The following is a 25,719-nucleotide window of genomic DNA, read 5'->3' as shown; positions in this document are numbered from 1 at the left end:
CAAAAGCACACAAAATAACAGAAGAATATACTGAATAATAAAAAGAACAGACAAACAAAAACAAAATACACAAAATAACACCAGAAACACACAAAATGATGATCAAAATGATTTTGATTAGAACATGAACTGAGTCAGTCTTTGCTCCACACCATGCAGGAAATGACCATAAATGATAGAAATAAATCTAAATACTAAATACTGTTTCATTCCACTTATTTATAAAATGAGATTCTTTAAAATGTGTGTTATCACTCATTCATTCTATTTTCCCAGAATTCTGAGCAAAATGTTCTAGTTGGACAAAAAGGGGTACTTGAGCCAAAAAAGTTTGACAGCCACTCATGGCATGTGTTTGTGTACCTGCTTGATGTGTTCTCGCTTTTGGTACTTCTCACTGTAGTACTGCTCCTGACGAAGCGTGAGAAGCTGCTGTTGCTGCTGCTCCTTCAGCTCCACCATCCTCTGGTTGCAATCCTTCTCCAGTTCACTCAGCTCTCGATCCAGCGCCGACAACGAGTGTTCGGATCGGCTGGTAAAATGACACACGTCAGGTCACAAACATATTAAAACATTGGGAGAAAATTCAAAGTCCTTTAATTAGTTAAGAAATACTAGTAATGACAGCCCGTGTACTGAATTTATTAATTTTGGAATTGGTTTTTAAAAATTTTGAAATAGTAGCATGCTGTGTGTGTTAAACCAGTAGTTCTCAACCTATTTAGCCCACGACCCCCAAAATAAAGGTGCCAGTCACCGGGGACCCCCAATGTACCTGAGGGTGGTTAAACACAGACATGAACATTGAAGAACAGTCATGTGGAGACAGTGACATCTATATGGGGAAATAAAGGAGAGAGATTTTTTGGGCCCATCCACGTGGTTAAACAAAAAAGAGACCAAGAATGATGGAAAAGGTGGTGAAATGGGATTTTAGAAACAACAGACATTGGTTAAAAGGTGCATATTAGAGTGGGCAAAAACAGACAGAAAGAAAGGGTTCAAAGTGTCAATATTGGCTTAAAAGGGACAGAAAAAAAGAGGAACAATTAGTTTAAACTGGCAAATAATGGGCATGACAAATCGTGAATGTGAATAAATGAGCAAAAATAAGCATGAAATATGGTGAAAAGTCACAATAATGGGTCAACATATGTGACATTAGGTGGGAAAAGGGGTGGAAAGGGTTTATAAGTGCCAAAAATGTCTTGAAAGTGGAAAAAATTAGCAGGAAAGGCATTGCAATTTGATGAAGTGACCAAAATGTAACAAAAATGCATTAAAAGGTACAAAAATATGGCAAGAAAATGTGATGAAAAAAAGTTAAAATATGGCAAGTTTGGTGTAGTTGCAGAAAAATGGTAAAAAGTAAGCAAAAATGTGCTGAAAGTATTGAAAAAATATTCTTAGTTTCTTGAAGGCATTTGGTGACCTTTTCACAGTGTCTCGCGACCCCAAATGGGGTCCTGACCCCAAGGTTGAGAACCCCTGTGTTAAGCAATTGTGAATGACTTTAATGTCCTCATTGATGCAACAACTGCAGTTAATTGCAGGGTTAGGAGTAAATGACAGATAACATTTGGTAAAAGAATAAAAAAACAGGAGTGGATTCAGTTTATTGACTTTAAACACAAAGCGTAACAATGGTAAATATTAAAAAACAATCTGTGTTGCAGGATTAGGAGCAAAACTGAATACCTACCTCTTCTTACCATCTCGTTTGTGGCTCTTCTGCAGGGCCGAGCGTCTGCGCTGTTGCTGACTCAGCAGCTCGGACACGCGCGCCGTGTGCTCTTTGATCAGCTCGCTGGTCTTACGGTGGTGTTTGCGAACCAGCTCCTTCATTTCTTTGTACTGCTTTTTCTGCTCCCGAACGAAGCCCTTCTGCTGCTTCAGCTCCTCCACCGTTTGAGCCTCCATTTCTGGGCAACAACAACAGCCAACGACCAACAGAATATAATGTCAAAGTCCAAGATTTAGAATGATTGAAACACAAAGTGTAACACCAGTTGGACAAACGGATGGGACTAATGGTTCCTAACACTCCAAACAGTGAAAGTTAATTGTTTACAGAACAAATAATCTTACCAGTAAGGACGCTTTGAACGATATCCTCAGCCTTTACCCCTGGTTTTAATGAACCTGTCACCAAAAACATATTTACAAATTAATCCGAAGACTATATGTTTGACAAAATGTAGCTTTATTATTCCTGCCATTCTAAACTATTGTTTTCTAAAATATTAGATTTTTAAAATGAAACATACAGTATATTCATATTATTAACTAAATTTTTAAATTATAATCCAATTTAATATCTAATATTTGCTATCAAAATAAAATACAAACTAGATTGAAGATTGCAATTCAGTGTCTAATCTAATTATTTCTCTAAAAGTTGCTTTTTGAGAGAAAGTTAAAGGAAGAAAAACAAATTCAAACAGTCATCATCACTTCTTCCTCCAATAACGTCTGAAGTTATAAGTTAATTTAAGAAAAGTATTTACATTTTTAAAATTTAAGAAAAATATTTTAATTATTAATTTAAGAAAAATATTTTAATTACTAATTAAAAAAAAAGAATTTCATTGTTTAATTTTAACAAATTATGATTTTAATAATCTTGATGTTGCACATACACAACGCTGTATTTGACCATCCATTTTTTGAACAGAAAAATATTATATATATATATATATATATATATATATATATATATATATATATATATATATATATATATATATATATATATATAAAATGACAATTAAAAATGACAAATTTCAAAATAAATTCAGCTTGTTATATGGAAATCCAAGCAGGATTACTGAAGTCTGACATCAAACAAGTGTAACCCAAAATATCCCAAAACCTTTATCTGCTCAGATGTAAAGTTAAATAAAATCTTAATTAGAAAATAATAATAGTTAGTTGATTAAAAGTAAGAAAAAAAATCATGGTTCATACAATACATTTAAAAATAACATTAAAAATATCACATAATAACACACACATGCATTGATTTGTTGATGAAACCTTCCATCAAGTGGCGGCCTAATAAAATGTATTACGCTATTTACAGTTACAGCCCATCTCTCTATAAAAGCAAGGATGTTCTGCGTGTGTGTGTGTTTGTGGAGCAAATATCTACCTGATGCGGTAAAAAATATAATAATGAGTAAAAAAAAAACACATTTATCGTGCGCATGTCCCATAGAATTAAACCAGGGAAATCGCACATGCTATTTTACTTTGCACCCACAAATATACAGTACCCCTTTATAACACTACAGAGTACACAGTATGTACACTTCTCTGTACTTCAAACTCATACTCATTTGGCCATAAATGACAACTTTACTTAAGCTCCCACTATATGAATACATACTTCCGACGAGCACTGTACTAGTTATGACTAATAATGGGATGTGTGAATATAACTTTAATCTCTTTTTGCTAATTTTCTTCAAATTCACACATTTAAAGCAAAAAAATATATAAGAGCCACTTTAATGGATGGAGCATCTACAGTATATAAATGCAGCGTTTTGTGAGGTACACAGGGGAGTAGTGACAGTACCTGCAGACTGAGGCTGGAGGCCAACCAGTGACGGAGGTTTTGGGGTGATGATGGGCGTGTGGCTCAGTCCATTCTCTGCAGGTAACGCTACTCTTTGGTCCACCTTTGACTCTGCTGGGCCATCACTTCCAGCCTCTACCTGTCCATCACACCACAGATCTCACATTACGATTAACAAACAACCAAATATAGTCATAAAAACAATCAGATTGAGTCACTTTTCTCTTCCTATCTCCAAGTGTTGCAGTTAAAATGATAGATAAGCCTTCTAGATTTCCTAAATATGAGTAAAAAGTTTCCCGGGGGCAGCGTTCTTGTACCTTCGCCCTGTCGGACAGCTTGTAGACATAGCTTTGGTATCCCACTCTCAGGATGGCATCCTGCGCTGAGGTCCAGTGACTCATTGTTTCCCGTTTCCTTGCCTGAATCTTTACGATCTTATCCATCAAAGTTAAATGCAATTTCCAATCATTGCTGTTCTGGTCATGCTTCAGAGATCCTCCCCCTCCTTTAATTTCCTGCATCACTCCACCATCCATCAGCACACTGCCTTCTCCAGGCTCTGCCTCCTTTAGTTAGCCACTGTTGCTATGGTCACACTGGGAAGAAGCTTTCTGACGCCATTGAGGAGAAAGCCCCAAATTTGAAATAACCTGAGATGACATGGACCTGCTTTTGCTCATTTTTAAAATCTAAACAATAAAAAGACCCATTGTGTTAAAAAACAAAACAACTATGTAATATGAACTTATATGAACTATCTATTGAAGAAACTTCTAAAAGAATTAGGGATGTCCCAATGCAACTTTTTCATTTCCAATATGATACCGATATTGCAGCCTTGCATAATGGCCGATACCGATATTGAGCCGATATCAGCATGAATCATACAAGCGTTTATTACTTTATTATGAATATTAACTTTCAACATAATATCTACAGTATTCTATAATTGAGTAAAATAAATAAAAAATTAAATCGGATATCCACTATTCGTTTTCAGGCTGATCCCAGACCGATATCCGATATCGATATTGGATTGGGACACCCCTAAAAAGAATGGCTTATTAGTAACCAAAGTCGTGATCACTAAATATGCGTATTCTTATAATTTATTCTTCATGGACTAGTATACGTGAGTGTGTATTAGGGGTGGGAACCTCGTGGTACCTCACGATATGATACAATATAAAGCTCACAATAACGATTATCTCACGATTTGACGACACTGCGATTATCGATATATTGGTCAAAAATCAATCTACGATAATCTATGACATAACAAGAAAAAGTGAAAAAATACAATTTTTATTTTATATCTCTGAAAGACAATAAATTTAAAGTGTCCTATGAACAGTGGCACTATTTTATTACAACATTTCTGTAAATAAGTGTCAACATACCAATGTAAACGAATAACTATCTCCAATAGTGTTTTGTGTAAACAAAAAGTAGGGTCTTTCTTACCATATTCGATATGCTCGCGCTAAGTATCGATTTTTATTTTTCCGTGCAAAAAAATATTGCGATATATCGCCGTATCGAGATATCGTCACACTCCTACTGTGTACGTGCATGTGTGAGTGTATCTTGTTGTTGTGACCAGGCTTAGGCATTTTAATCGAGCATTTAAATAGTATGATTGTATTTGTGTAATGAATTCTATAATTGTCTGCTGTGTTTGTAGTTTTCACAACACTGTCACTGTGTATTGTCATGTATTGTTGTGGAGCTGTGTATGTTTTAGCCTTTTACATTCTATATCAGCTTCTACCCCCTGCACCATGGGACTACGGATGGAAATGAGCATTTAGCTAAATCCGGTGTATTTACAACTTCGGCTGTGCATGATTACACACTGTCCCACTTCAATAAACAAATAAAAATAAATAAATACAACCATAGTTTGTTTATATGTGTTAAACTCTAATCCTTCACTGTGGTCAGCAAATACAAAGAAAGGCACAAATTAAATAGTTATCAATTTAGATCAACAAAGTGCATTATTGACTTTGTCCTTCTCTGAGTAGATGCATCATAGTCATAACAACAACAAAGGGATTTAAATAAAAGTATTAGTAACAAACTAAAAACGAAAACGAAAACAACAATAACAATATCAGTTTGCAGAACTAATTTAAAACAACACGATTAGCAACTAAATCTAAATGAGTAGTAGAAGAACAGTGTTCACCCACCTCTTTTTCACCGTCCTCATCTCCACCTTCTTCCAGCGTAAGAGCAGCGAGCTGATTGGCTCTCTGCTCCATCAGGTTGACATAACGAATCGGATTGGACAGGGCTTCGATGACGTCTGAGGAGCAGGGATGTGGTTTTTATGGTTTGTTTCCACTGACACTGTTAATCTGCCTTACCTGCAAAAGTGTCTGGGACATAGTCCTTCACCTCCACGTACACAAACAGAGCAGGTAACGTCAGGGACTGGTTCTTCTCATTTCGTAGACTGATGTAGTGATAGCCTGCAGGATAATAGTCAGTGTTTAAAGTCTTCAATTCATAAAAACAGTCCACACCAATGCAAAGTAAATTATCATCTAATAGTTTTTGGAATGTTGTAACTTTTTGTGTGTGTTGCAAGCTTTGATACAAGCAAGTTTAGTTTTCATCTATTTCCACCAGGTGGCAGTATTGTACTTGAACACTCACTGCCTAATTCCATTCTATTTGTGATTTAGAAAACAAAATATCATTAAATATAAAATATTTAACCTGGACGAATGGCAGACACAGGAATGATGCGATGTCCGATAAACTTTCCCCCTTCTTCAAATACAGCAATCCTCAAAGACGCCAGGGTTGGAAGGACGACCTATAGACAATGTAAGGTATGATAAAGGTATGATAAAGTCTGTTGGAATAAAAAGGGTAAAGGTGGATTCTTAATCAAAAAGCATTGCACACTCTTTATTGTACACTTGTTTTACCATATTTGAGATACTGTCGAGAAGTTTAAGGAAATACATACATGACGAACATCCAACCCTTATTTTTAAAGCATAAAAAACCGTTTCATAACACAGGATACAGAGAACACACACATGGATTATTGTTAAAAACACCAGATTTAAAATTCCTACATCTCATCCAACTCAAAATTGTCCAAATGATTTATAAAGCAAGTAAAGGTTCACTTCCAAAAGGGTTTCAGAAAAGATTTTTAGAGAGAGAAGTGGAATATAATTTAAGAAGAAAACTACATTTCAAGACACAATATGCTAGAACAACATTGAAAAAGACGAGTATAACAATAGCAGGGGTTAAATTCTGGAACTGTCAAAAGCACCAAAATAAACCAGTTTAAAAATCTTTTTAAGACATACATCATTAGTAAGTACAAGAAAGAAGAGCAACAATTTTACCTAGGACAGTATAATATTAATATTATGTACATGTCATAAACATTCATGTATTCTATGTTTGTACGTATGTACAGTATATATGTTTGTTGTGAATGTATAAACTGAATATATAAAGCTTGAATATGTGGATGTGATGTTATGTAAGTCTAGGTAGGCCTATGAATGCTTGTTTTTGTTTAAATCTGTGTGTATTTTGTTGTGTATTTATATAATATGTATGCATTTGCTCAAATGTCAGTTATTTTGTTCTTTGTGAAATAGCTTGGAAGTAGGGGCAGGACTAGATAAGTGTTAACCTTCCTTCTGCCCCTTCTCAAACATTGCTGGGGCTCTTTTAAGTGAGCAATGATCGCTTTATATGTTTGAGATAAATAAATGAATAAAAATCAAATCAAAGGTGTGTATGTCATTGGACAACAAAATACAACATAATAAACAAAATTACAGATTAGACGACCATAATGAACCATACTCGTACTAACAATTTCAATGGGACCTGTTTTTACAAAAAGTTTTGTAATATTTGGACCACTAGGGTTGGGTAGGCACGTTGCAAATCGAGACCACCAATGACAATTTCATATGTTTCTACTGGCAAGTGTTAATTCAATTCAAATCAACTTTATTTGTATAAAGCAATTTCCAACAAAGTCATCTCAATGCGGTTATCAAAATATAAAGCCCAACAAGATCCACATAAACAAGCATTTAGCCATCTAACAAAATCAACATCGTAAAACACCATTAAAGAATCATAAACAATTATTTAATATAGCCTCCATACGCTCCCAACAAGATATATCTCATGACACGGCAGCGCATCCGTTGTTTGTGTTGGAAACACAGAAACACAGAGAAAATGACAACAACAACAACTCGGAACAGTGTCAGTGAGGCGCATCCACAAAGCCAATCCTTTCTTTTGTTCCATTCACTGTGAAAAGTATGAAACATTTTCTGACCTTACCTTTGCTGAAGCTCTGGTAGCTCAGGTGTTGGTCTCCCATCTTTTAAAAGCTGTTGTTTTTCCTCAAAAAAAAGTTTCTCTATCATCTCTAGCGCTGTCATCCTGCCTGTAGTGTTATCCCACCCACTCGCTGGAGAGCGTAGCAGCAGTGGTCACATGGAATCAATTCACTAATGTGCTGTGAACTTACGTATAGTATTTAGCATAGCGCGGTTACGTCCAAAGGCAGCGTGGAGCGCTGCCTTTGGACGTATATGGTTGTCATCTTGGGGATCTGACTGCGCATGCGTAAACAAGTAAAAACACGCAATGGGAACAGAGGCAGAGCAGCAACGTGCCTTTGGGAGGGGGCGTGGCCTCCATCTGCCTTACAGCAGAGTGAGACTGTGCAGCTGTTCCAGGAAATAGCGCTGTTTAGTAATTTGAACTATGAAATGCACAAAATGCGGACACTTTCAAACTTATAGGTACTGTAGGCTATTGGAAATGGAAAAATAAATAATTTATAATTATATTATAATTAAAACAACAAATCAAAATATCAATTCACCCTTGGGTAGGCACTGCCTACCTTGCCTACCCTGACGGCACGTCACTGGTCTTAAGCCAACAATTCTAACTCGACAATAAGACAGTGTCTCACCTTCTTAAAAACTATGGCCTCCTCCTCCCACACAGGATTGATGGCATTGCCCTGTGACGTTTTGGTCTTAAAGGCTTTCCTCTTGGTGTCCACTGGTAAGCCGAACATATCAATCTCCACGTATGTGCCCACCTTCTTATCCGACAGGAACTGTCCTGAGATAATCTGTTGGGAGGGAGAAGCATACGGTTTCATCAACACTTTACACTTAATACAAAAGGTGAAATTCAACACACACCTTTACAGACAGTGTGTTAGCCACTATCCCATCGACTGTGCTTTCAGTGAACGGATCAAAGTGCTTATCCGGCCGTCTCATAAACTCTGGTTTCAGTCTGAAGCCACATTTCCCGTTGTACTCATACATGCCCAGGTTCAGCTGCATTGACAGATCTGTGGAAAGAGAATAAAAAAAGCACCTCATATGTGAAGCGGCTCCCATTAACAGCAAAAATAACCAATATTTTGTTAGTTATGTGATGAAAGTCGGCAGAAAGGCATAAACCCTCAAATCATACAGACACGTTTTACCCTTGGGGTCAATCTGACCCCTGGGATATTTGCCTACAGAAAATTGTTGACCAAGTTTTTGTGCCAGGCACTTTGTTTATTTGTTGAACACATAAATAACCCCTTGATAATGAAATTGTGACTTTTTACATTAGAATTAATCTATCTTTTCATCTAAATCTCTTCAAATTTACTGACAACATTAACAAACACAGGAGTATGAACCCTATTGGTTGTGGTGATGAATCTGATATGACCTTTTCTGCAACGCCACCTTCTGGTCAGTGGGGATGTAAGGCATGGGTCACACACAGACAAGTTTTACACAGCTAAAACACCAATGCCTGCAATGTGTGTTACGAAAACATATCATCATGAAAATATTATGCTTAATCAACTGTACCCATCAAATTAGGAAAAGTCATGAAATATTAAGCAAAAAAACAAATAAAACTATTATTTTTTGAATGATAAACATTGAATGGGGTCAAATTGACCGCAAGGATAATAGGAGGGTTAAAACGAATTATTTTAATGCAGCCTGTTGAATTTCCCTACCAATGGTCTGAAAGTTAAGAGCCACAAGCTGACAGCCAGCGTTCCAGAAAAGCTGAGGGTTGTAGTTGGATGAATCCACTCGAGTGCCTTTAGGGTAGATCCTACTAAGCTGCAGCTTGTTGTATCTGGATGGACATGGTTAAGGACACATGTCACCAACATGTAGGGAGAAAATACAGCTAACTATAATAAAAAAGGAGACATGAAAACAAATATTAAGATGAACTCATCGTTTTTTTTAAAGGAAAAATACAGCAAATGCTGACTCAAAGCACATAATGGTGACACTGTATGTCATTCCCATTGGAAAAATGAGAAGGATACTCCACAAACTCCACAGGAGATTTGGTCAGTTGCTCTAAAGCTTTAGTCTCCACGAAGGACGACATCTGGTAGCTGCGACTGATCTCTTAAAAACGATAAAAACATCAATCATCTTGATTTTCATGTAAACACAGCAACTTCTTATTTATCATACATAAATGATCAATTCTCTTACGTACTTTTGGACGCTTCAAAACTGTTAAACTTGACCGGCTGGATGTAGATGACCAGGTTGGACATTTCTTCTGTGGCAAAAGCCTCGCTGCCTGCTGTTCCCTATGAAACAACACAAACCAGGTAACAAAAGTCCACTAATAAATACGGAAACAAAGCCAAACTGCTTAGAAAGTTTATAAAATTCCCATATCTAAGAATATAGGGGATCATCAGACTATTACCAGGGTTCCTGGAGCTTTAGTCAAATTAAATTCAAGACTTTTTAAGACTTTCTATTGCCATTTGAAATTAAACTTAAGACCAACGTCACAGTAAATATACTTGGGTTGAAAAAAAAGCCACTTAAGTTATGTAGGTTTAGGGAACATTCTTTTCTAGTGTCTAGTGCAGACGTGCAACTGGCGGCCCATAAGGTAAACACACAAAAATACACAAAATGAGAGTAAAATACACAAAAAAAAAACAGACTATAAAACACAAGATGACTACAAAAATAGCCAGAAATCTATAAAAGAACAACAAAAATACAAAAAAATCAGAATCAGAATCAGAAATACTTTATTTATTCCATTATTAGTTAAAGGGTGATTTGCTCCTTTCTTACTACAGGGTGAGCCCAAACACCTCGCTCCAATTTGATGACGCATTCCCACTTTGATGACAAATTTGACGCTGCACTGAACTGGAGAAGCCACGCCTCCAGGAAGCTCTCTGCCGTGATTGACATATAAACAGACACGCCCACGAAGATGAGCATTTCAGCGTCCTTCGCACAGTGCTATGTACAGTATGTATTCTCTACAGTCTATGTATGTTCTGGAGAACGCCCCGCCCCCACGCTCTGTCTCGTGTTTATAACGCAGCATGATCTCGGTTACAGAGTGGGCGGGAGGAGGGCAGGCCGTCCTCTGACCCTACGTCACTGTGCGGGGAGGAGGAAGTCAGTGTCTCGTCCATAGACACGCCCACTCATGAATATGCATAAGTAGGACGCAAATCAGTCTGTTTGTGTAGAGTTGATCAGAAAGTGACTTTTCAGAGGCTAAAACTCTAAAAAACAGGCGAGTTTGGGAAAATAAACCTCAAATACTATGTTTTTGGGGTTCTTAGAACAAATGGAAATGGGTGAAAAATAGCATGACATGGGACCTTTAATCAAAGCCATTAAGAAAAATCTTTGTTGAACAGGCAATTTTTGTTAAATTTACATTTTCCTATGTTCTTTATACATAAAAAAAACAAAAAAAAAACAAAAGAAAAACTAAAATGAATGTTACCCTTTATTTAGAAATGTGAGACTAATTCCAATCATAAAATCATACTTTTGTGTGGAAATTTAAGACTGTTGAAACAATGATTTAATACATTTTCAATTGGCCTTATCTTTAGATTTATACATTTACTGCCTTTTAAGACTTTTTAAGGATCTGCAGAAACCCTGATTACACCATAGTCAAGAATCAGGATGGATACCTCATCCATCGAGCCTTTTTTACAGTCATCATCATCGTCGTCTTCATCCTCGCTTTCGGGATCCACCTCACCTGAAAAAAAAAAAAAAAAGCAATCCATCACAGATAAACATCATTGTCTTTAAAAGATGGACACGCATCCTTCCAAACTCAATAGAAATGATTAGCGCTCCATGAGCCCCTTAACTAGCCTCTGTAAGTCATCAGCTGTCTTCATCACCACGAGGCTCACACTGACAGGTCTCAAAGCGTGGGAGTTCATGAATGGGGAAAAACATGTCTTAATATTGTTGTGGTGGAGCTGCCCTGGCCTATGTGCACTCATAATGAGAGATCTGCACTCATAATGAGAGATCTGCACTCATAATGAGAGATCTGCACTCGATTTTTCCACCAAGGCTGAGGTCACAATGACAGAGAGAATTAAATCTAAAGAGCGTAATGGTCACGCTGACCTATAGCTACTGCACATGCCTAATGAGGCTCTACTGAGGGCTGGAGTCAGCCGTCATGTACTATGTGTATGACTAACCAATGGATTTTCTGCTCTGTGGTCTCAGGCTCAGCTCGGCACCTTCAGAGGCCTGTGGGGCATCAGCAGCATCCTCCTTGGTCGAACCTGTGAGAAAGAAAGAAAGAAAGAAAGAAAGAAAACATCTCTAAATCCACTGCATATTTCATCTACAGTATGACTCAGCTTGCTGCAGAATGAACAGAACTTGGTGTCCAACACAATCTATATAGCAGTGTTTCCCAAAAATTCTAAATTTCAAGGTCTATCCTTAATTACTCACTTGTAACTGGTAGTTTATTGTGTATTTATGTTGTCTTGTTGTGTGCTTTTGAAGTGTTATTGTGTATTTTTGTTGGAATTTTCTGTCTTTTTTTTAATATCTGTTTTCAATTTATGTTTCCACAGTTATGTTGTGTTTTTTTTGGAGTGATTTTGTGTATTTGTGTTGCTCTTTTGTCTGTTTTCATAGCCATTTTGTATATTTTCCTCTCATTGGGTGTATTTCTGTTCTCGATTTCTGTCTAATGAGTCTTTTTGTGAACATTTGTTTCTTTTAAAAGACATTTTGTATAGTTTTTTTTCTCATTTTGTTTTTATATTGTACCGTGGGTGACTCACAAACACACAAACTGTGACTCATCATTATTGCTGTCATACAAAATAAGGTAACTGTATTTGTAACAAAATGATTTGCCGGTGGAGATTTAGAAGCAGAATTATAATTTGGAGCAAATGAAAACCTATTTTGGGCTATTTTTTCTTTTCACAACTGTTAATAACTACTCACTCAACTGGTGGTTTATTGTATATTTATGTTGTCTTGTGTGTTTTTGAAGTGTTATTGAGTATTTTTGTTGCCATTTTCTGTCTTTTTTTAATATCTGTTTTCATTTTATGTTTCTACAGTTATGTTATGTGTTTTTTTTGTGTATTTGTGGTGCCTTTTTATGTGTTTTCATAGTACTTTTGCATATTTTCTCAAATGGGTTACAGACCTTGTAAAGGTCAATTTAGACCCCCTTGAAGGAACCCACAGATACCACGGACTTCACTTTGAGAACCACTGATCAATATTGTCTTATAGAAAAAAGGTTAAAAAAAAAATAATTAAAAAAAATTGTGACATAATTTAACATAAAACAATTATACTATACAGATGGATTCACTATTTACAAACAGGATTTTAATAAATTTATGTTGCTAATATAGTTCACCAGTGGTTCCCAGGGAGGTAAACACTAACTATTCCTTAAAAAGCAATAGTTGTAAAGCATTTTTGGTGCATAGACTCTTAGAAGTCAATCAAATTGAATTATTCTGAATGACGGATGAGGTTGTTACATGAACATGACTTAACTTATTACAGAGTGCTTTATTTGCAAAGAAAAACCAATGTGTATTCAATAGAAAACCTTGGACATTTCTGTTTAATGTGTGTGAGATTTTGCACACAACTTTCTACAATCCAAAAAAAAGTTATGTTAGATATGATGGGGTCTGTGTGTTTGAGTCATATTAACTGTCTGTTCACTTTAATTCAATACCATGTTTTGTTTTATTCAAAATAAGGACATTGATGGCATCATATGATGCTAGACCAACATAACTAGTCCATAATAATAATAATAATAATAATCTACAGTTACAAATTCTGTCCAAAGGTGTAAACCAAACCAAACAAATCCACAAACAAAAACAGCTTTAAATTTACATAAATACATAAAAACACATCCTCACACATTTGCGTGCATAGACATATGTAAGATAGTAGTTTCTATTTAAACCATAAATAAATAAAAGTAAGTTTTATTACATGTAAGTGTGCTTGAGATGGAAAACTAAGAGTAATACTGATTACTGTGTGATCTTTTCTCTTTGTATTTATCAAAAATAAGTTGTTTTTTTTTAATTTCATTTTATTTACTCTGTGTCTTGCTTTGTAAATCAGTTGAGCAGTTTGAAAAATCACCCGGTCAGGAATAATAATAATAATAATAAAAAAAAAACAATTTAATTAAAAAACAAATTGTTGTCGTTGTGTTTGTGATGTATTACATTTATTAGGAGTCAAGTTCCTCTTTCTGACACCAGGAGGCAGTGTTTCTATAAAAATACAACCACTACTACAGCTATAGCATCCGATAAGGTTTTATACTTATATAGAAAATTAATTCATTCCTTCAATCATTCATTAAAACAGTCATTACTCCTCCCTGTAAAGGTAGACGCTTCACAGGTACAGAGTAAGTCGTCTAGAACAGGAAAACACACAGATAGACTAACAGTCCAATGATAGGCACAAATGCTAATATCATGTTTTCGTTATATGTTATTGAATCAGGTGCAAGTAGTCTGTTTAACCAGAAAAGCTTACGTATTTATACATTAGTAGTGTACAGTACAGTACATTACTTTCTGGAAGCACCTACAGGACAGAGGCATGTTCAAAAAAAGGCTAGACTGTTATAAGATACATTAAATATGTCAATTGAAAAAGGTTCAGGTCCAGCTGTAAGGAGCTAGAAATATATATTCCTCTATAAATAAGGTTGATGTACACATGAGGCACACAGTAACTCCTAGAAGGCTGCTGGAGGCCATGTTTAAGATGCCCCGTGACAAGCAGTGTGGATGCTTTACAGCGACTAAGCAAACGCCCATAACACCTTCAGCTGATGGAAAGCCTCATGAAAATGAATAATGGTAAACAAAAGCGCTGCTGCGCCGTGGTGATTATGGAGGTCCTGCTCTGCAGTGTAGAAGGACTCGGGTGATTATGATACATTACACATCAGATGAAGTTTAACTGGTTGAAGATGTGGCGTGGTGTGTACCTGCACTCGGGGACGACGGCTCACACACGCTGGAAGAATCGCTGCAGGTGTTGGACACTTGTTCTGAGAGTTTCTTCTTTGTGCTGCCGTCCTTTTTGTGGTGTTTCTTTTTGTTCTTCACCAAAATCTTGCCCATCAGCTCCATCGGGCTGGGCAGCGGCACACCTGACTCCAGCTGGATTCAAAGAGCAAAGGAATGTCAGGTTATTTGAGGAATAATTAAAGCAGAGATTTATATCAATATCTTCACATGGACGTGTAATGAATAATCAATGAGAAAACGTAAGGATAGAATTGCATGGATTGATTTAGAGAAAGTCTCGTGTGTGGAGAGTGGAAATTGCTTTGTTAAAGATTTTATTGCACTCGAGACAAATTAGATCATTTTGGGCGAAAAAACCATTAGGCGCGAATCACTTAAGATGTAAATGAATCATTATTCTACAGTTTGTGTTTGAGTGAGGATTCCTCAGAGCGACACAAACTGTGAGGTGTTGAAAGTCTACTGAGCTTTTGAATCAACACTCTGCTTCCTGGGTTATGGCCAGAAGACGGCAGATCAGTGTTTTATTTATAGAGAAGTACTGCCTTTGGACTGCAGTGTTTAGAGCTATTAATAATTTAATATGTGGGGAACTGTCAGCGATGTTTTACACTCATGCACACACGCGCGCGCACACACTGGGCAGAGTGTTCACAACTAATCAGCTGTAAAGATATCCTCCTTTTGAAAAGTGAATTACAGAAATGACTTTAGCGAGAACATCTGAACTTTCCCTCTAATAATCTAGTCTGCTGACTCTTTAAAGGGCCCATGTTACACTTAATTGACTTTTCCGTGCTTTAAACATCATAAAGTGCTATTTGGGCTTCATACACATGTCCAAAGTGTTTTTTTTCATTGATTCCCTCAATCGTTAGTTAGAGGGTGATTTGCTCCTTTCTTACTGCAGGGTGAGCCCAAACACCTCGCTCCAATTTGATGACGCGTTCCCACTTTGATGACGGATTTGATGCGGCACTGAGCTGGAGAAGCCACGCCTCCAGGAAGCTTTCTGTCGCAACTGACACACACACAAAGGTGAGCATTTCAGCGTCCTTCACACAGTGCTATGTATGTACAGTTGTGTGCGAAAGTCAGGGCACCCCTTTAAAAACAGCATATTTTATATATTTAAAAAGTTATATTCATATTTACTGTCTCTCTGGTATATGGGAAAAAAAGACAATATTGTCAGGAAACATTAATGCATAGTTACATTTTATTTTATAAATTGAACAAAATTACAAAAATGAAAAACATAATTTTGGCATGTGCAAAAGTCGGGGCACCCTACAGCATCAGTACCTTCAGTACTTAGTAACACCCCCTCTGGCAGATATCACAGCTTGTAAACGCTTCTTATAGCCAACAACAAGTCTCTGGATTCTGTTATTTGGGATTTTTCCCCATTCTTCCTTGCAAAAGGCTTCCAGTTCTGCAATATTCCTAGGACGTCTTGCATGCACAGCTCTTTTAAGATCTACCCACAGATTTTCGATAATGTTTAAGTCGGGAGACTGTGAAGGCCATTCCAAAACCTTCAGCTTGCAGTTTCCACAGTGCGAGGCATAATTAAGAGATGGCAGGTGAGGGGAACTGTGGAGGTCAAGAAGAGATCTGGAAGACCAAGGAAACTCTCGGAGAGAGCAGCTCGTAGTCTGGTCAGAAAGGTAAACCAAAACCCACATTTGACTTCAAAAGAGTGGTGGTGCACCCTTCCACTGTGCGCCGATACTTGCACAAACAAGACCTTCATGGAAGAGTCTGTAGAAAAAAACCTTATCTACGACCTCATCATGAAATACAACGTCAAAAATATGCAACAGAACATCTACAGAAGCCTGATGACTTTTGGAAACAAGTGCTGTGGACTGATGAAGTTAAAATAGAACTCTTTGGCCACAATAAGCAAAGGTATGTTTGGAGAAAAAAAGGAGCAGCATTTCATGAAAAGAACACCTTGCCAACTGTTAAATACGGGGGTGGATCCATCATGCTTTGGGGTTGTGTTGCAGCCAGTGGGACAGGAAACATTGCTCGGGTGGAGGGAAGAATGGATTCAATTAAATACCAGCAAATTCTGGAGGCAAATATCACAGCATCTGTAAAAAAGCTAAAGCTGAAAAGAGGATGGCTTCTACAATAATAGATAATGATCCTAAACATACCTCCAAATCCACCATGGACTACTTCAAGAAACGCAAGCTGAAGGTTTTGGAATGGCCTTCACAGTCTCCCGACTTAAACATTATCGAAAATCTGTGGGTAGATCTTAAAAGAGCTGTGCATGCAAGACGTCCTAGGAATATTGCAGAACTGGAAGCCTTTTGCAAAGAAGAATGGGGAAAAATCCCAAATAATAGAATCCAGAGACTTGTTGTTGGCTATAAGAAGCGTTTACAAGCTGTGATATCTGCCAGAGAGGGTGTTACTAAGTACTGAAGGTACTGATGCTGTAGGGTGCCCCGACTTTTGCACATGCCAAAATTATGTTTTTCATTTTTGTAATTTTGTTCAATTTATAAAATAAAATGTAACTATGCATTAATGTTTCCTGACAATATTGTCTTTTTTTCCCATATACCAGAGAGACAGTAAATATGAATATAACTTTTTAAATATATAAAATATGCTGTTTTTAAAGGGGTGCCCTGACTTTCGCACACAACTGTATTTTCTACAGTCTACGTATGTACCGTCGAACGCCCCGCCCCCACGCTCTGTCTCATGTTTATAAAGCAGCATGAGCTCGGCTACGGAGTGGGTGGGAGGGGGGGCGGGCCGTCCTCTGGCCCTACGTCCCCGTCAGTGTCCCGTCTATAGACACGCCCACTCATGAATATGCATAAGCAGGCCGTAAATCAGCCTGATTGTGTAGAGTTGCTCAGAAAGTGACTTTTCAGAGGCTAAAACTCTAGAAAACAGGCGAGTTTGGGAAAATAAACCTCAAATACTATGTTTTTGGGGTTCTTAGAACAAATGGAGATGGGTGAAAAATAGCATGACATGGGACATCTAGAGCCACTGTGGCAAACTCAAGGACAGCGGGCCAAATCCGGCCAGCCAGAGCTTTCTATTTGGTCCGCAGGAGGATAAAAAGAGAAAACATGAACGTTAACCACATAGTTCAGCTCCAAAAGAATTACTTACATAATTCATGTTTTATGATTTTACTCAATATATTTAAGGATTTCAGAAATGTTCTTATGTTAAACCTGGCAATTTAACACAAATATTGACATATGAATTCCTAGAAATTGCAACTTTTAGGAAAATTATGCCAATTCAACAATTATTTAAGTAAAAAACTAGGGCTGTCCTGACACAACTTTTTAATTTCCGATATGATCCAGATATTGCAGCCTTGAGTATCGGCCGATACCAATATTGATCCAATATCAGCATGAATCATACATACTTTTATTACTTATTTTTTCTTTAATAAAAATATAATAATTACTTATTTTGTAGTGTGGAATGTTAGCAAAGGCTTGATCAAGTGATGTTAGTCAAACAGAGAACAATAGGCAGCAACAGTAGGTATGAGAAAAACTGACCCATTTATTATTAACCAATTGGTTACATACATTTTAACCTTCAACATAATATCTACAGTATTCTACAATTGATATCTGATATTTGTATTTAGGCTGATATCGGACCTGGACACCCCTACATTATTGCTTTATGCTTAATGATGTTTTAAGTGAATTACATTTCTTGTTTACAAAGTGAAAAGCGATCTCGGGCACAATATTGATCTAATTCTACTTTCTGGTTCGGTCCACATGAGATCAAACTGGGTTGTAAATGGTCCCTGAAAATAAAGTGAGTTTGACACCTTGGCTTAAAGGATCCAAACACAGCCCAGGATACAGTTACTGGTTGAGAATAAGGTTTGGAATGCCGCTGGAATTCAAGTGACTGCTGAAAGCAAAATGTATATTTGCATATTAGCAGGTTGTGCTGGAGTCAGGGTTGGGGTCAATTATAATTGCAGTTGCATAATTGACCATTAATTACGATTATGGCATAATTATAATTGTAACTGTGATTGCAAACATCTGTAGCTGTTGCAATCACAAATTAATTGTAATTTAGGTCAGAAAATTGACTTTGTAATTGTAATTGGCATGGGAATTCTATAAAAACACAAAAGTGGGTAACCATGTTACAGTTCTCTGGCTTACACATATGTAGTTAATTATTAAAATATGTTTCATATCAAGTTTGCCCACTACATGTGTCTATATATATATATATATATATATATATATATATACATATATATATATATATAGTTTTATTTTTTAATACACTGATATTGAGGGGTACACTGTCGCCCACACCAAAGAAATGAATACCCATATTTTCATGGATAAGGTAGTCTAACAAGGTAAACAAGAAATAAGTAATAAATTAGATGATAGATAATATTTATTGGTGTATTTTACAGCTGATTTAGGACATGGATCCAAACCAACTGGCTATCATATGATATGCTAACAGAAAGCTAACACAAGAAGATTGTTACGTTTTATGGGTTTATTTATTAAAGGCTCAGGAATTGGTATTAATTGAATTTGAACTTTAGTAATTGAGAATGTAGCTGTAATTGATTTTTAGTTGAAAAATGTCAGTCAACGCAATCATAGTTGAGTTGTAATTGAACGTGGATAATTCAAGCCGTAATTGTAATTGAAAAATGTAATTGACCCCAATCCTATGTATGTGTAATCCTGTTAATAGACAAAAAAAAAAAAAAAAAACAGGTGAAAATAAAAATCTGTAGAAATCTTTCCTTGAGTCTAATCAGCAGCTGAAACCTCATCCTCATCTTTAAAAAAGAAGAAGAAGAAGAAGAAGAAGGAGGAGGTGTTCATGCCTCTAAAAAACATAATCCTGTTTCCTTTGCACCAAAACTAATCTAGATTGGAATTCCCTGATCATCCTTGTCCCAACGGACTTACAGAGCTGATATTCCTTTAGACACACACTATACACGGCTATGTCAGTGCCAGAGGGGAGAGGTTGTCATTGCTCTCACCTTTACCAGTTATTACACACTCTCTGATATGAGAAAAAGAGAAGAAAAAAAAAATCAGATTCTTCAATAGTACTTTTTTCTCTTTGTCTCTTCAGCTTCTCCCTCATATGTCTCCCCTTCTCCTTTCCTCTGCCACTCCATTCAAAAGGCTTCTCTCTGATAATACTTCAATGTCAAATGCAGTCAGAAGGCTGTAATTCTCAGCGGGCTGCGTGTTGGCAGGCAGCTGTGCTGGAAGCGCTCCCTGTGTGTGCGAGATAATGCTGCACCCCACTGCTGCGAACTTCAGCTGTTTCATACCGTTACCCCGACAGAGACAACGGCGTCCTTCTGTGTGAAACACAAGTGGAAGAGGTGACATGCCCCGCTACATACATGTACAGCTGCTGTGTGTGTGTGTGAGTCAGACAGCATTTAAACAGGCCTGAGAAAGTCTATGGTTTGCGTGTGTGTGTGTGTGTGTGTGAGTCAGACAGCATTTAAACAGGCCTGAGAAAGTCTATGGTTTGCGTGTGTGTGTGTGTGTGTGTGAGTCAGACAGCATTTAAACAGGCCTGAGAAAGTCTATGATTTGCATGTGTGTGTGTGTGTGTGTGTAAAAAGGAACTAGTGCAACGAGTGTCTGTAGCTGTCTCGCGTAAAACGTGTGCGCCATTACACTGAGACGCCTCAGGGAGAAAAATAGGAGATTTTGGCCACAAAGGGACAAAGAAAGCTTTTGACTGGTAACCATGGGAACAGGAAAGGCAGATAAAGGGCTGCCAAGAAAAGCCATGTTTAGATCACAGAGTAAAACACTTCTGTTTAATCTTTAAAGGCTGTCGTTTGTAGGCGCTCCCCTGAGAGCGGAGACACGGTGTGGAGGAATGAGAATGGTTGTTGTAGGAATAATTCACTCTTTTTTTTTTTTTTTTTTTGAAATAGCGGGGCATCTGTAAATGTAAACAGCTACAGGTATTTGTGACTGTGTGTATGTGAACCAGACATGTTAGAAGGTCATTCAAAAAACTGTAAATAGAAGCACAGGTATGGTGCCAGAGGGCATGTAAACGCCGCAGTGTGCGACAAAAACTGAGAGAGAACGTAATGTATGTAATGGAATGGAACATTTGTACAACGGACAAGTTGAAATTGTGAATGTGGACACATGCTCATGCATAGAGTGTGCATGTGTGTGTGTGTGTGTGTGCACGGCTGTACATGTAAGTGTGTGCAGATAAGAAACGGGCAGGTTGAGATTGTGAATGTGGACACATGCTCATGCATATGCAGAGCGTGATAGTGTGTACGTGTTGAAAATGCATGTACTCACAGGGTATTTCTCCAGAGGTTCTGTCAGCAATGCGTCTCCAAATATTGAGCGACAATACTCTGCCATCTTGGCCTGCTGCTTTGGTCTGACACACGCACACACACACACACACAAATACAGTGAGTATATACATGTTTGCCCCAAAGATTCCCATCTGAGCTATTTAAAGACACAAGAACTAATTGGTTTCCTTCGACGCTATGTAGATATTTACCCAGTAGATGAAAACAAAGTGCTTATTGGCTGTCTAACTGACAGGCAACATTCATCAATAGGGCTAACTGTTGTAAGCCGCCGCTTAAGACAAGACTTACGAGTCGACGTGGTTTTCAAAGGACAGGATGATTGGAAAAGGCGAGGTTTTGAAGGCACACTCTGCAATAGCCTCAATCACCTCCTACAAGAGCAAGAAAGGCAAAACATAGTCACAACATAGACACGACATATACAGTTTATCACTAGCACGTGTAATGAAGCTCTTCTCAGCAGTTAATGATATTGATTTTTAGGCAGATTTACAGAAATGAGAGATGCACAAAGAGAGGCCTCCACATGTGGTATCAGATTTCTGATGTTTGGACCTCAGAAGACCATTACATCATCACTACTATTGGACCCTCTTGAGTGAAGGCCTTTATTTTCACATGCTCGCTTTCCTCAAATAAAAAAACTCATCCTCCCTCAAACAGCAGCTCGTCTGTGTTTCACACACTAATCCCATTTGACTTCCTTGCTGTCAATGGATCCAAATCAGGAAATACCACACGTCTCTTTCTTCTCGTCTGCCAACATCATCTCTTTCATTTTTATGCCCTTGTCTCTATTCTCATTTGGGGGATTTTTCTTCTTCCCTATCTTCACCAAATCTCCAGTGCCTTCAATGAATGGCCCCTCAGCACTTTCCCTTTAGGGCTCTTCAGTGCGTGCACGCCTGTCCTTTACGCCTCGCCATCTGCTGCCTGCACGCTCCACTTTTGTTTGCTGCAAACCGCTGAAAACAACTTAGAGACACAATATGGGGTTGTGACTCACAGGTTGCGAACCACTGCTGTTGTATTAAGTCGATCATTCTTATTTAGCTGCTTTATTCCCTGTGGTGTAAGACAACCTGGCTGCTACTAGGTGTGTGAAGTGTCCTGCTAGGCTGTAAATGCAGCCATGAATAAACTGAAAAGTGCACGTGTTCACCTCTGTTTAACAATATTCTGTAATCACAGGTCTTTTATATCATTGCTACAACCACAACTTTAAGAATAAAAGAACAAATATAAAAGAACTAATATATATATATATATATTAGGGGTGTGTATTAGGGGTGTGTATTGCCTGACACCTGGTGACGATATATCCCGATATTAAAGTACAAGGCAATTATTGCTATTTATATATGACTTAAGAAACAACTAATCTGTAAATGTGTACACCTGCATGAGAACATTATGTATGAAATATATTTTATTGGCATATTTTACACTCAAAACATTAGCTTTAACATGCCATGTGCCAACAGTTTAAAATAAAAAAAATTGCATACAATCTGTCTGTGGCTTTTAAACCAACTTTGACTTCAGTGCAACATGACTTTTGTGCAACTTAACTGAGATATATGCCTAGAACAACAACGAATTACTTTCTTTTTACATTTTATTGAAAAAACACAAACTGGTCAACATGCCCAGGTTTCAGCACTTCTTTGTGCAGTTACAATGTCTGCTGCAGTGGAAAAGACTTTCCTGGTTAAATAAAGGTAAATAAATTAATAAATAAAATAAAATAAAAAAAATTGATATGGATGCATTTAGAATCGATATCGCTGAATCAATATTTTTCAACACCCTTAATATATATATATATATATATATATATATATATATATATAGTGTAGGGTACAAAAAGTACCAGCCCATTACAGACACACAAACACACTCCCACAGTGAATTTAGCGACTACAGATACAGGTTTTCAGACTGAAGGAAAACCAGAGAAAAGATAATGTTATGGCTAATGTTTTAAGGTCAAATATTTGCCACTTTATACCTTTACTTTGCCCCTTAATTTAAATTCCAAGTGTCTGCTACTGTCCCAATCAAAGGATGACTCATGTGCACCAATCGTGCATTACATCATCTCCCAGCCTGTTCTGTTTCCCTGCATCCCCCACCCTGTGTCCGCAAAGACAATAAAATGCATCTTCTGAGAAACACTTTACAGCCTCTTCCTCCGCCTTCAACTCCTCATCATCAACCCCCCCCCCTCCCTCCATCAAAGATGTCACCTCTAACCCCCTCACTCTCCTCTCATTGTGCTACCTTGAAGGAGATTTCCGTCGTCATGGTGAAGCCGTGGGTAATGACCGGTTCTTCTTCAGTGGTGCGACCCTTCCAGCAGTCCAGTTCAATGCAGCGGCAGCCGGCCAGGAGGACCTGCTTGTACATCTCCACTGATGAGTTGCCTGCGAGCTGGCCAGCTGAACAACAACATTCATATGCAAAAAAAAAAAAAACAAGCCCTTCAGATTTGTGCTCATGCTACGGCGATGAAGCATGTCCTCCCGCTTTACAAGAACCCTTTACACCTATTTGTTGCTAACCTGCAGGAGAAACAATGGAAATGTCTTTATCTAAACAAGCATATCTCAACACCCCGTCACTATTAGCGAAGCAATTATCTCTTCACATTAGCGGCGTGCCTTCCTGCAACACAAGTGGAACAGTGTCGAAGTGAGAGGCAGAACTGTGGTCTCACTTCAGTGCGTCAGTCGTTTCTCCCTCATTTCATTCCTTTACTGTTTCTTATTTTGATTGACGTTGCTTCTCTAATCCATTAGTCGCTCGGTCTACTGGGGGAAAAAAAGGTGCAGTACATGGAAAGAAAAATTGCTTTTTCCAATGCTGTAGATCAATGAGATCCAGAATATTACATAACCTTAAATTATTGAGCCAAACATGCTTCTGTCAGCATATCCTGTATACTTCACCTCACCTCTGTGGGGGAAAATCAGGGGCATACCTCTCTAAAATTGCTAAACTTTTTTTTTCAGCCTAAAGATTTTAAATGATGTTCTATTACAGAAATTCAATTTCTCCCATCAGTGAAAAAATCCCATTACCTCCAAAGATCCAATGTTCCCCCAGTTTGCTCCAGAATAGATTTGAATAGATGAATCCTAATACCCTTTGAATAGAAAAAAGCCTCCGTATTACACCAGCCACGCTTATGATGCACTGCTGGGAACCAGTTACTGTGACTACCAGTCCAACACAATATTTAACTCATGAATATCAATGAATTGAGTCTCGTGGCATGACTCGATTTGATAACCTCACAGGAAGGAGAGCCTGACATGCACCGGTGCATTTGATTGACCGACCTGTGAGGTATAAAGACGAGTGCATTCACTTGTGCGACTATTAATTGTGTTCGTGAATGAACGAGTGACGCACCTGTGCAATCAGTGAGCGAATAAAATCTGCTCAACTTTGATTACACGCTTAAAAATAACAGATGTAGAGAAATGCTACGCAGGGCTTTGGGAGTGTGTACCTGTGAGGTATGTGTTGTGTGAGGAGTTGATGAAGTAGTGGGAGAGAGGATAGGTCATGTCTTCACTCTGGTCCAGCTTCTCAGGTGGAATGATGCTGTTTTCTTCTCCACTCAGGTACCCGGCAAGACCTTCCAAAGAGATCTGACCTATAGGAACACAAGACCGTGTACTTGTCAAGACCATAATTATGTAATATGTAAAGTCAGTTCATGATTATGTGATTTTTTCATCACGTCAGCTTAAATACTCAGGGCACTTCTCCGCTAAAACACAGCTCCCAGAGCCGAGACCGGTTAATAGGTTTCTATATTGTGATTACATTTTGGATGTATTTCTAACTGCTAATCATTAGTGCACGTCCTCTGGTTTGATTTTACATAAATTAGAGATATGCATTGAGCAAAAGAAGTGTAAAAAGTTATGAAGTGTTAACAGATTTCTTCAACGTGCCGTTTTTTGTCTTTACTAAACTTTAGACGCCATCTTGTTTAAGGGATTTGAATAAAAACTGTCTGTATAGCACATGGTGGTCAGCGAGAACCATGATTTTTGACCTACATCACATGTCAAACTCAAGGCTCGTGGACCAAATTTGACCGCCACAGTTAGTTACTTTTTTACTTTGTCTGTACGTGCTGTCGAAGGTCAACACTACATGAAGTGCAATCTTTTAAAGAAAGCAATGCATGTTTTGTTAGTGCAATTAAATACATGAATATATTTTATTGCATAATTGTGACCATCACCAGCCCTCCGTAAAGAAGGATAAGAAACACTTTATTAAAGGGAGGATATAAAAAGAAAGGGCAGTGTT

The 25,719-nt window shown here is 37.6% G+C and overlaps 1 protein-coding gene across 2 annotated transcripts in view; it reads right to left on the bottom strand.

The window, feature by feature from the left end:
* The window catches only part of plcb1l (phospholipase C beta 1-like), a 152,983-nt gene that overhangs the window by 24,794 nt on the left and 102,470 nt on the right, over positions 1-25,719 (bottom strand). For both annotated transcript variants that reach the window (XM_028439660.1, XM_028439661.1), the window contains exons 10-28: positions 24,905-25,051; positions 23,671-23,828; positions 21,676-21,758; positions 21,362-21,446; positions 14,960-15,134; positions 12,144-12,230; positions 11,613-11,683; positions 10,142-10,238; positions 9,963-10,047; positions 9,639-9,763; positions 8,809-8,963; positions 8,571-8,735; positions 6,311-6,410; positions 5,956-6,060; positions 5,779-5,894; positions 3,581-3,719; positions 2,089-2,142; positions 1,703-1,922; positions 364-532 (exon numbers count right to left, since the gene is read on the bottom strand). In XM_028439660.1, the coding sequence (XP_028295461.1) occupies positions 364-532; positions 1,703-1,922; positions 2,089-2,142; positions 3,581-3,719; positions 5,779-5,894; positions 5,956-6,060; positions 6,311-6,410; positions 8,571-8,735; positions 8,809-8,963; positions 9,639-9,763; positions 9,963-10,047; positions 10,142-10,238; positions 11,613-11,683; positions 12,144-12,230; positions 14,960-15,134; positions 21,362-21,446; positions 21,676-21,758; positions 23,671-23,828; positions 24,905-25,051 (2,336 nt within the window). The remainder of the gene's footprint in view (positions 1-363; positions 533-1,702; positions 1,923-2,088; positions 2,143-3,580; positions 3,720-5,778; positions 5,895-5,955; positions 6,061-6,310; positions 6,411-8,570; positions 8,736-8,808; positions 8,964-9,638; positions 9,764-9,962; positions 10,048-10,141; positions 10,239-11,612; positions 11,684-12,143; positions 12,231-14,959; positions 15,135-21,361; positions 21,447-21,675; positions 21,759-23,670; positions 23,829-24,904; positions 25,052-25,719) is intronic.

This window comes from Gouania willdenowi, chromosome 24, assembly GCF_900634775.1.
Source record: "Gouania willdenowi chromosome 24, fGouWil2.1, whole genome shotgun sequence".
In the NCBI taxonomy this organism is placed as follows: Eukaryota; Metazoa; Chordata; class Actinopteri; order Blenniiformes; family Gobiesocidae; genus Gouania; species Gouania willdenowi.
This window is presented reverse-complemented; position numbering and strand designations above follow the sequence as displayed.